Genomic DNA, 11986 nt, shown 5'->3' with positions numbered 1-11986 from the left:
AAATTTTGTACAATGATATTCTTTCTTAATTTAAAGATGGTCAATTTTTTTAAAAATAAACTAAATAAGCATTAATAAAGTAACTTAACATAATGAGAAAAATGGTTAGTTCTCTTCAACTTATTGGCCCTGAACTTATCTGAACTGAACTTATTGAAACTGAACAGAACTGATTGAAACTTATTAAACCTAATTGGACCCGATTCAACTTATTGGACCTGATTGAACCTAATTGGAACTTATTGGACATGATTAAAATTTATTGACCTGATTGAAACTTATTAGAACTTATTGGTCCTGATTGAAACTTATTAGACCTTATTAGACTTGATTGAAACTTATTAGACCTGATTGAAACTTATTTGATCTTATTAGACAAAAAAATTGACGAGTAATAACATAAATATTACCCCTAACGTAAATACTACCCCTCAAAATTCATTATGAATTAATAATTATTAAAATTCGTCCTTTAAAAAAATAATAATTATTAATTATCTCTTATGATAAATAATTTAACAAAAAAAATTTACTATTTAATATTTGTCTATACACAATTACACAAAAAATTAATATATTAATTATCTCTCACTTGTTATTTGTATTAATTAACTACCCAATTACACATTATATATTATTATAAAGGAGGGAGAAAAAAAAGAAAAAAATCTCAAAGTTCCTCGTAGCCAAAAGAAAGTCTTCCTTCATTCATTATTTCTCCGATGTAGATGAAATATGGTCGGATGTTGGTGAAAAAAACGTATTGATTGAAGAGGATGATGTAAAAGATGAAGAAAGATACTCCGGTGATGATAATGAAGCAATCAATTGATAACATTTATATCTTTCATTGAAGTATTAGTAATGAAAATATGTTATCTCTAGTTATTTAAAGACGAATTGCAAAATATTGTAATTATAATAATTATTATTGTTAACCTTATTTGACCATGACTATAATATTTTTTAATAATAATATAATCAGCTAATAGTAATATGAATAATCAAATAATAGACAATAATACAAGTACATACTATACATTGTTATATTTAAAAAAAAATCTAATGATACAACATAATCAGCTAATAGTAATATGAATAATAAAATAATAGACAATAATACAAATATTTAATAAAATAGGAGAGAGAGAGAGAGCGGTAAAGGAAAGGTGTAAAGGGAAAGGGAAAGGGAATGGAGGGGAATTATAAGATCATACATATGAGGTGTATAAAATACGTATCTAGGGCATTGATAGACAGGGCTTCGTTTAGCAACCCTGGAAAAAATAAGCATATGCGAACATTTGGTATAACCTAATTTCAACAAAGCATCGACTAGATAGCACGAGTATTTCAATTTTTGGTCAACATTTGCGTATCGGACACCGACACCCTACATAAATTTGATACTTCACTCCTTACTTTAAATATTTTTTTAACACATATTCCTCTAATTTAATCTATATATATTTTTTGATAGTCTATTAAGATAGTTTTCCATATTATTTAAATAACCAGGTTTTAAAAATTCCATATAATATGAATAGTTTCATATATTTTCTTAATTTAATGTGATATTATCTCGTATCCTTTATTTTCACAATTGTTTTATACTTGTATAGTTTTCTTACAACCTAGAGCATCGAGAGTATGCCCAAATGACTACATATACACGTATGTAGGATGAGAATCATACACATGATGAACATGAAAGACGACTAGATTATGGACACAAAGATCAATACTAATGAACATGTACCAACAAAGATTTACATGTGTTCATTTGACTTGTTAATCATGTACATATGTTTCATTGGCTTGTTAGCCATGTACATGTGCACACCATGCTCTATGTACAAGCGTATGCACCATCTAGGCGTTGGAGAGTATGTATTTTGGCTAGGGTGGTAATGGATCGGGTTAGGTCATAATAAGGTCAGGTTGGCGAGTTAGCGGGTTGAGATCCCCTCAACCTGCACCCGACCTGTTACCTTAAACGGGATGTAAATTACAACCCAATCCAACCTTTTGATAAAAGGGGTCAACCTTCAAGTTGACCCGTTTAATCTTTTATTTTGTGTTTTCCAGAAAAATAAAACAACAAAAATTTGGTTACAAAGCAACAATAATCATATAACATCCAATTTGAAAATTTTGACCCAATCCATTAGTAATATTTTGACAGGTCTAGTTTTGGCAAGGGAAAAAAAAAAAAAAAAAGTAAAGAAGGCTCGCGAACTCCAAATTGTTGGAAACAGAAAGAAAGATTGAAAAGTTAAGAAAGAAGGATAGAAATAGGGACAAGGAAAACCTAGTTTTCGTTAGGATTTATTAGCAGAGAGAGGAAGATGAAATTGAAATCATTGATATCGTCTCTTCTCTCGAAGAAGAAGAAGGCTGAGGCAGGGGAAGAAGGCGGAAATTGTGAGGAATCTGATGAAGTCTTCAAGAATGATTTAATTTCTCGCAAGAAACTGTGTGTTGTGATAAATATTGATAATACTCTTCTGGACTCTCTTAGAGGGTGCGATTACGCCTGGGAAGATCACGACTATCTTTCAGAATCCGGGGTTCAAAGGTCGGTTCGGCAAGGGGTCTTTTATGCGTCGGCGAAATTGGATAGGATTACCAAATTAAGGCCCTATATTCGAACCTTTTTGGAGAAATTGACCCTTGATTACGACATCGTTTTGTACTCGAGGGTTTCCCCACAGTATCTTGATATCATGACTGATGTTCTTGATCGTGATAGCGTGTACCGTAAAGCCGGGTGCCTGACGTCGGTATACGAGGACGATGACATTGGCAAAAAGCATCTTCATCCGATATTGAAGAACAGGGAGGTTGTGTGTATCCTTGATTGCAGGGAAAGTGGTTGGGAGAAGTACGCTGATAATCTTATCAAGATTGATCCTTACTGTTATTTCGTAACCAAGGCCAGGGCTAATAATAATCTTAATCTTCATCTTCCAAAGTCATGGATTCAATTGAAAGGAGATGAGTGCGAGGAAGGTGGCGAGCTATATAGGGTTTTACGCGTCTTGTCTGTTGCTCACATTTTCTTTTTCAAGCCGGATAGCTCTCATGACATCCGCCAAGTCATTCACAATCTCAAATCCCAGAACAAACTCTATAAATACCGTACGCTTTAGTCTCTTTTCGCTACTCTACTCTTTTATTCTCACTCAAATCCAAACAACAAACTCTATAAATACTGTGTCTGTATGCGTCTTTATTGCAGCCAATGTGGTTGTGGTTGGGTGTGGTTGTGGTTGTGGTTGTGGTTGTGGTTGTGGTTGTGGTTGTGGTTGTGGTTGTGGTTGTGATTGTGATTGTGATTGTGGTTGTGATTGTGATTGTGGTTGGGACTAGTATATGTTAATTCCTGTGCTGTTTTTATTGGTCTAATAAACAAATTCCTACTACTAACTTTGTGCTTGCAATTTATCATCCAAATGTGTTTGTGTGTGTTTTGGCCTTTTGAGCTTGCATTTTATGCCAGATTTTCGTGTGTGTCTGTTAATTCATAGTCACCTCTTCTATGAGTGTCAGTATAGCACACAATGTATCCAACATATCAAGAATTGGCTGCACATTAGAGGCCAGAGCAATACTTATCATGGTCGTATAAGATTCATGTGTAGAACTGACATAGGGTCTGCTTTAAGGAACAAGGTTTGCGCTGCAATGTTGTTAACTGTCATCATAGATTACATGGGGCCAGAGCAGTATGGAAGGCCATTATTGATGTTCTGTTGAATAAGAAACTTCCAAATATACAGAAAACCATGGATTACATCAAATACATTTTAAAGGGGAGAATTTCCCACCTTATAAGAAGTAAAACAGTCAAACTGATATAGATTGGTATAGTAGGCTATGTTTAGTCTTTTGTACAGGCTTGAGCTGTTGCTCTTATGGTGTTTGGCCATATATGTGGCCTGCGAGTTGTATACCCTGTCATTTAGGTGGGTTATAGGTGTTGAAATATGATTTCTTGAGAAGATATGCTAGCTGCCTCCGATTGAAGTAATGTGATGATACATCTATAGTTGTCAGTTCTCGGCATCACATTCATAGATATATTTATAATGTGCTTGCCAGTAGATATGTATGTATGTTTGCAACTTGTAAGACCTGGGATTATGTATTATTACCCCTTTTTTTCTGTAAATGGAAAATCCATTGGAATTCAATACTTGATACAACTATCTAGCTGCAAAAAGGAGGGAGTTCCTGTTAAAGGATGCAGAACCATGGAAGAAATGTCATCTCATCATTGACATGATTTTCCTTCTCTTCAGTCATTAGTCATAACTGTTTTTAGATATTTTTCGTACTCATAGATTTAGCCTTGTTTTAGATATCCATTACCAGTGTCAAATATGCTAGCTGCCTCCGATTGAAGTAATGTGATGATACATCTATAGTTGTCAGTTCTCAGCATCACATTCATAGATAGATTATATAATGTGCTTGCAGTAGATATGTATGTATGTATGTATGTATGTTTGCAACTTGTAAGACCTGGGATTATGTACTATTACCCCTTCTCTTTTCTGTAAATGGAAAATCCATTGGAATTCAATACTTGATACAACTATCTAGCTGCAAAAAGGAGGGAGTTCCTGTTAAAGGATGCAGAACCATGGAAGAAATCCATTAAGAAAAATCAAGAAAAATATTTTTTCAGCACATATTCCTCTAGTTTAATGTATATTTTTTTTCATAGTCTATTAAAATAGTTTTCCATCTTATTTAAATAACCAGGTTTTAAAAATTCTGTATAATATGTATAGTTTCATATATTTCTTAATTTAATGTGATATTATCTTGTACCTTTATGTTTACAATTGTTTTATACTCGTATCGGTTTTCTTACAACCCAGAGCATCGAGAGTATGTCCAAATTAGTTAATATGCACGTCTGTAGGATGAGAACCATACACATGATGAACATGAAGGACTAGATTATGGACGCAAAGATCAATACTAATGAATATGTACCATCAGAGATGTACATATGTTCATTTGACTTGTTAATCATGTATATGTGTTCATTGGCTTGTTAGCCATGTACATGCACACCATGCTCTACGTATAAGCGTGTGCACCATCTAGACGTTGGAGAGCATGTATTTTGGCTACATGGTTGCTAAATACAACCTCACTTTACTACTACAACCCTACAAAATATCTAAAATACCCTTAACTTTAAAACCCATTTCTCTCTCTAACTACTTCTCTCTCCACTCCTCTCTCTCTCCTTCTTCCTTCTTCCTTCTTCCTTCTTCCTTCTTCGTCCTCTTGAAGATGTTTATGATTCAATATTAATTTGTACCCAATTCTCCATCATATGGGGCGATTTCCCCATTTCTCTCTCTAACAACTCCTATCTCTCCATCTTCCCTCTTCGTCCTTTTCAGATGTTGAACAAATTGGGGCTGATTCAAGAATAATTTGTATCCAATTCTCCATCTTTTGGGGAGATTTGCATGAGTGATTGTGTTATTGGCTTCGTGCAATGCGAATTGGGTCTTGATTTTTAACCAAATTGCATGACTTTGGCGCAAATCGGTTAGTTCTAGGGTTTATTTTTTTGAAAAATTCTGGCTGGTTGGCGCAAATTGATGCGTTTTGCTAATTTTTTGATTGATGCGTTCTTCTGATTTTCTTATTGCTGATTTAATATTTCATGCAAGGTGCACGAAACAGATTCAATTGTTTCGTGCAGATTGCACGAAACGGAATCATCTGTTTCGTGTAGTCTGCACGAAACGAAATCATCTGTTTCGTGTAGTCTACACGAAACGGAATCGTCTGTTTCGTGTAGTCTACACGAACCAGACTAATCATGCATTACGAATTTGCGGAAAAAATTCACAACTTGAATCGTAATTGCGAAAAAAAATTTCACGACTTCAATCATAATTACGAATTTTTTTTTTACAACTTACATCAGATTGAAACTCAATTGGGTCAAAATTATGGTCCATTGAATATCAAATTAAAATTTATAGAGATCTTCAATGAAGTTTTTAATATCTAATAGTTAGAGATGAGGAGAAAATATTTTTAGAGAGAGAAGAGGGTTTTTAGAAAGAATATGATAATAAGGGTTTTTTGGGTTTTTTTTAAGGCTGCGTTAGTAAAGTGAGGTTGCATTTAGCAACACCCTTTGGCTAGGGTGGTAATGGATCGGGTTGGGTCACAGTCAAGGCAAGTTGGCGAGTTAGCGGGTTGAGAACCCCTCAACCTGCACCCGACCTGTTAACTTAAACGGGCTGAAAATTACAACCTAATCCAACCTTTTGATAAACGGGTCAACCTTCAGGTCGACCCGTTTAATCTTTTGTTTTGCGTTTTCCAAAAAAAATAAAAAACAACAAAATTTTGTTACAAAGCAACAATAAGAAATAACTTAGCATTAAGCCATTACATTATCATATAACATCAGATTGGTGAAAATCAACAAAGTTGTTCAAAAGCAATAGAAGAAATCCAACTGTTGTTCAAAACATCATTACAACTCCATAAATAATTGTTCAATATTAATACTAATTACTAAATCATAGGGAAGAGCTTACGACTAAGGTGAATTCGTGATTTTTTGAAGAAGACTCAAGAGTGAATTGCGAAGAGTCGAAGACATAATGAAGAAGAGTAGAAGACTAAAGAGTGATGTTAGGGTTTTAGTTTTCTTAATGATGTTAGGGTTTGTTTTATTAGAAGAGTTACTATGGCCTATGGGTGGTTGGGCAGTTGAATGATTCACATTATAGTCGTGAAATGCATTAGTTTTTAACTGTCTATATAGGCCAACCCAATTTTTTTTAGATGTGAAATGAGTTAGGATTTTTACGTTGTTTTCATAAATAGGTTTTACGGATCAAAATGAGATCGGAATTTTCAACTTGACCTCAAGTCAACCCATTTAATTAAACTGGATAAATTTTTTGACCCAATCCATTAATAATATTTTGAGAGGCCTAGTTTTGGCGAGGGGAAGGAAAGATAAAAATAAAAGAGAAGAGAAGGCTCGCGATGATGTTTGTCTTGTGTATGACTGTCGATTCTAATCAGTGATAGGATTAGGGATGGGAGTTGGAAGCCAATTAAAATTAGTAGAGACTTAGGTGTTTCCCATATTTTCTACGCAGATGATGTTTTTCTGTCTGGTCAGGCGTCCGTAAGAAATGGAGGGGTTATTCAGGGTGTCTTGGAAGAATTTGGGAACATTTCGGGTCTGAGAGTTAATGTGTCAAAGTCCCTGGTGATTTTCCCTCCAAAAATGAATCCGCAAAGAAGACGCATGTTAGCCGAGTTTCTTACCATGAAAGGGTCGACTAGCTTTGGGAAGTACCTTGGATGTAATATTCTTCCGAACAAGCTTAGGAGGGGTGATTATGCTGGTTTATTTAGAAAAAGTCAAGGTTGCTATTAATCGATGGCAAGCTAAATATTTGAATATGGCGGGCAGATGCACTCTTATTAAATCAGCGGTGTCCTCTTTCCCGGTCTATGGTATGCAGTCCTCCTTACTGCCGGTGTCAGTTATGAATGAGATTGAGAAAGATTGTAGGAAATTCCTATGGAATAAGGTGGATAAGTCCCACTACTTAGCCAGATTGAGCTGGGATAGGATCTGTAGCCCAACGGGGAAGGGAGGTTTGGGTTTCCGTAGGCTTCGTAATTGGAACTTAGCCTTTATGGCTAAATTGGGGTGGATGATTCTTAAAAATGAGACCAAGTTTTGGGTGCGGATCCTTAAGGCCAGATATTGGGAGAAGGGTTCCTTTTTGAGTGCGGTTGCCAAAAATCACCATTCTCCTATTTGGAGAGACATATTGAAGGGGAGGGAGCTGCTTGAGAAAGGCCTTGTTAGGAGAATTGGGAATGGGAGATCCACCTCTATCTGGTATCATTGGTGGGTGGGAGAGGGGCCGTTGGTGGATGTGATGGGGAGCAACATTCCTGAGTTTATGTCTCATTGGCAAGTGAGCAATATCATCAAAAGGGATAGGTGGGACACAAAGAAAATTTCACATTTACTCCCTCTAGATATCATTAAGCAAATAGGGGAAATTCCTCTGGCTTCCATGTCTGAGGTGGAGGATGACTTCACCTGGAATTTTGAGAAAAATGGGACTTTCAGTGTTAAATCAGCTTACTATCTTATTAATAGAGGGGAGGAGGAATATGGGGGAAAGGGGCTTTGGCGAGGTTTGTGGAGGAAGAATATTCCGTTTAAGTACAAATTGCTTATTTGGAATGGGATTCACAATATTTTGCCTTCCGCTCTTTTTTTGGCAAGAAGAATTCATAATTTTAATCCCCAGTGTGGTGTGCGATCACCCTATTGAAGATATGATTCACCTCTTTCGTGACTGTTGTGTTGCTTCCAGTGTTTGGATTGAAACTTTAAAACACCATAAACCAAAAAATCACAACATTTTTTTTCAACCTTGAGTGGGAGGAATGGCTCGATTTCAATCTTAATCAAAATGATTACTGGGTTACCAAGTTCACCACTGCCTTTTGGCATCTTTGGTGTTCGAGAAATAAAGTTGTTTTTGAAAGTGCTGTCAATCACCCAAAGTTCACTTACAATAGGGTGGTGGCAGACTTTTTCACTAATGTGAAGGCTTTTCAGGTGATTAATGCTCAGGGCAATGGAAGCAAGGTGGTGCGGAGATGGAAACCACCCCAACAATGGTTTCTGAAACTCAACACTGACGGCGCGTGGAAGGCTGACTGGGCTACTGCTGGAATTGGTGGTGTCTTTAGAGATGCGACAGGGACTGAGAATTTGGATTTGCAAAGAGGGTGGATGCGGGTTCCCCAGAGGCGGCGGAGCTGATGGCCATTAGGGAAGGCTTGCAAATTGCTTGGGATTGTAACTACCACAAGCTGGAAGTTGAATGCGACGCAAAAGGGGTGGTCCAGCTTCTTGCTAAGCCTCTTGAAGCTGAGAACCATCCTTTGGGGGTGATAGTTATGGACATTTGCATTCTCCTTACTAGGCATTGAAGCGTGGAATTTCTTCACATCAAAAGAGAAAGCAACAAGGTGGCGCATTGTCTCGCTGCAGAGGCGGTGAATCAGGTGGATGAAAGGGTGGTCTTCATCAATACGCCGGAGCATGCTAAAGAAGCCTACTTCAAAGACAAAGAGTTTGTCGCCAGTTCCTCTTGAGGTCTGGGCGGGGTGTTCGATGTGGCTTTCGTGGATGCAGTGGCGGAGCCAGCTGGGGGGACATGGGGACAGATGTCCCCCCAGTTGCCGGAAGGAAGCCAGCTAGTCGTCGCAGCCGCCTGGAACGCCGACTACACCACCATGTCAAAATGAGTTTTTTTATCATCTAAACCCTCAATTTTAATTTCATTTTCTTTATACCTAATTGTACAAAACACTTTCTGCAAAACAATTTACGGAATCCCTTTTCGAAAACGCGAAGAACAAACTAGTAGTTGTTTCCAGATATGGACAGCAATCGAAGACAGAGCTTTGCTATATTGCTAAGGTATTAATTTTGTAGCAAATGATTTTTTTTTTGTTTGTAGATTGAAAAGTTATTTGATATTGGAAATTTTGAGTCTGTGAATGTAATTTGCTTTTGGTTTTTTTGGATTATAGGAGAGCAGAGCGAGGAAGAAGAGGAGGTGGAGCTTTGTGTCATAATAGCGGTTTGGTTGAATGGAGTATAAGAATATAATATTCTATATCTAGAATGGTGCAATTTGGTAGAACATGATGTAGTGTTGGTTTGGAAGCTTTCATGAGTCTGGAACTAGTGGTAGTAGGCTAGACTGGCTAGTAGCTTGAGTGATAATAGATAAGGAGTCTTTTTTGATATTTATAAAATTGAGTGTGTAATCTATGGATATGCTCTTGCAAGTTTTCAATGAAAAAACAATCATTCCTCGCTTTCAAAATATGAAGACCCAAAGAATGCATTTGTAATTTTCTTTTTTACTATGGATTTTTTTTTCATTTCTCTTTGGATCGTAAAGCTATATGCATTTTGGAATTTCGGATGTAAAACGCTAAGTATTAAATAATTTGTGTTGTGCTTTTTTTCCAAAAAATTTTATCCGACTGTCAGATATTCGTATTTTGTCCCCCCACTTCGAAAATCCTGGCTCCGCCACTGCGTGGATGGTTCGTTTTAACTATAGTGCTAGGCGGGAGGTTTTAGTAATTGTATCATGTATGTGTTTTCACCTTAATGTTGTTGTGTTGTGGGTTTGTAACTTCAGTTGTACTTTCAATGTTTGTACTAAACCTGTTTATTTAATTTAAGTGGTTTCCTTTTGGATTAAAAAGAGAAGGCTCGCGAACTGCAAATTGTTGGAAACAGGAAGAAAGATTGAAAAGTTAAGAAAGAGGGATAGAAATAGACAAGGAAAACCTAGGTTTCGTTAGGACGTAGGAGAGAGAGGAAGATGAAATTGAAATCATTGATATTTTCTCTTCTCTCGAAGAAGAAGGCTGAGGCTGGGGAAGAAGAAGGCGGAAATTGTGAGGAATCTGATGAAGTCTTCAAGAACGATTTAATTTCTCGCAAGAAACTGTGTGTTGTGATAAATATTGATAATACTCTTCTGGACTCTCTTAGAGGGCGCGATTACGCCTGGGAAGATCACGACTATCTTTCAGAATCCGGGGTTCAAAGGTCGGTTCGGCAAGGGATCTTTTATGCGTCACCGGAATTAGATAGGAATATCAAATTAAGGCCTTATATTCGAACCTTTTTGGAGAAATTGACCCTTGATTACGACATCGTTTTGTACTCGAGGGTTTCCCCACAGTATCTTGATATCATGACTGATGTTCTTGATCGTGATAGCGTGTACCGTAAAGCCGGGTGCCTGACGTCGGTATACGAGGACGATGACATTGGCAAAAAGCATCTTCATCCGATATTGAAGAACAGGGAGGTTGTGTGTATCCTTGATTGCAGGGAAAGTGGTTGGGAGAAGTACGCTGATAATCTTATCAAGATTGATCCTTACTGTTATTTCGTAACCAAGGCCAGGGCTAATAATAATCTTAATCTTCATCTTCCAAAGTCATGGATTCAATTGAAAGGAGATGAGTGCGAGGAAGGTGGCGAGCTATATAGGGTTTTACGCGTCTTGTCTGTTGCTCACATTTTCTTTTTCAAGCCGGATAGCTCTCATGACATCCGCCAAGTCATTCACAATCTCAAATCCCAGAACAAACTCTATAAATACCGTACGCTTTAGTCTCTTTTCGCTACTCTACTCTTTTATTCTCACTCAAATCCAAACAACAAACTCTATAAATACTGTGTCTGTATGCGTCTTTATTGCAGCCAATGTGGTTGTGGTTGTGGTTGTGGTTGTGGTTGTGGTTGTGGTTGTGGTTGTGGTTGTGGTTGTGGTTGTGGTTGTGGTTGTGATTGTGATTGTGATTGTGGTTGTGATTGTGATTGTGGTTGGGACTAGTATATGTTAATTCCTGTGCTGTTTTTATTGGTCTAATAAACAAATTCCTACTACTAACTTTGTGCTTGCAATTTATCATCCAAATGTGTTTGTGTGTGTTTTGGCCTTTTGAGCTTGCATTTTATGCCAGATTTTCGTGTGTGTCTGTTAATTCATAGTCACCTCTTCTATGAGTGTCAGTATAGCACACAATGTATCCAACATATCAAGAATTGGCTGCACATTAGAGGCCAGAGCAATACTTATCATGGTCGTATAAGATTCATGTGTAGAACTGACATAGGGTCTGCTTTAAGGAACAAGGTTTGCGCTGCAATGTTGTTAACTGTCATCATAGATTACATGGGGCCAGAGCAGTATGGAAGGCCATTATTGATGTTCTGTTGAATAAGAAACTTCCAAATATACAGAAAACCATGGATTACATCAAATACATTTTAAAGGGGAGAATTTCCCACCTTATAAGAAGTAAAACAGTCAAACTGATATAGATTGGTATAGTAGGCTATGTTTAG

The 11986-nt window shown here is 36.9% G+C and overlaps 2 protein-coding genes across 2 annotated transcripts; both read left to right on the top strand.

Annotated features, from left to right (window-relative positions):
* The first annotated feature begins 2348 nt into the window (after positions 1–2348).
* LOC104907838 (RNA polymerase II C-terminal domain phosphatase-like 4) lies at positions 2349–3152 on the top strand. Its single transcript, XM_010696844.3, has one exon. It carries the CDS (start codon positions 2349–2351, stop codon positions 3150–3152), a length of 804 nt encoding a protein of 267 aa, XP_010695146.1.
* Positions 3153–10445: 7293 nt separating this feature from the next.
* Positions 10446–11249, top strand: LOC104907840 (RNA polymerase II C-terminal domain phosphatase-like 4). The gene has a single exon (XM_010696846.3). The coding sequence runs from the start codon at positions 10446–10448 to the stop codon at positions 11247–11249; it is 804 nt and encodes a 267-aa protein (XP_010695148.1).
* Positions 11250–11986: the final 737 nt, after the last annotated feature.

Source organism: Beta vulgaris, chromosome 5, assembly GCF_026745355.1.
Source record: "Beta vulgaris subsp. vulgaris cultivar EL10 chromosome 5, EL10.2, whole genome shotgun sequence".
Classification (NCBI taxonomy): Eukaryota; Viridiplantae; Streptophyta; class Magnoliopsida; order Caryophyllales; family Amaranthaceae; genus Beta; species Beta vulgaris.
This window is presented reverse-complemented; position numbering and strand designations above follow the sequence as displayed.

Coding starts and splice junctions, on each gene's coding strand:
- LOC104907838 (XM_010696844.3), top strand. CDS start 2,349: ATGAAATTGAAATCATTGATATCGTCTCTTCTCTCGAAGAAGAAGAAG.
- LOC104907840 (XM_010696846.3), top strand. CDS start 10,446: ATGAAATTGAAATCATTGATATTTTCTCTTCTCTCGAAGAAGAAGGCT.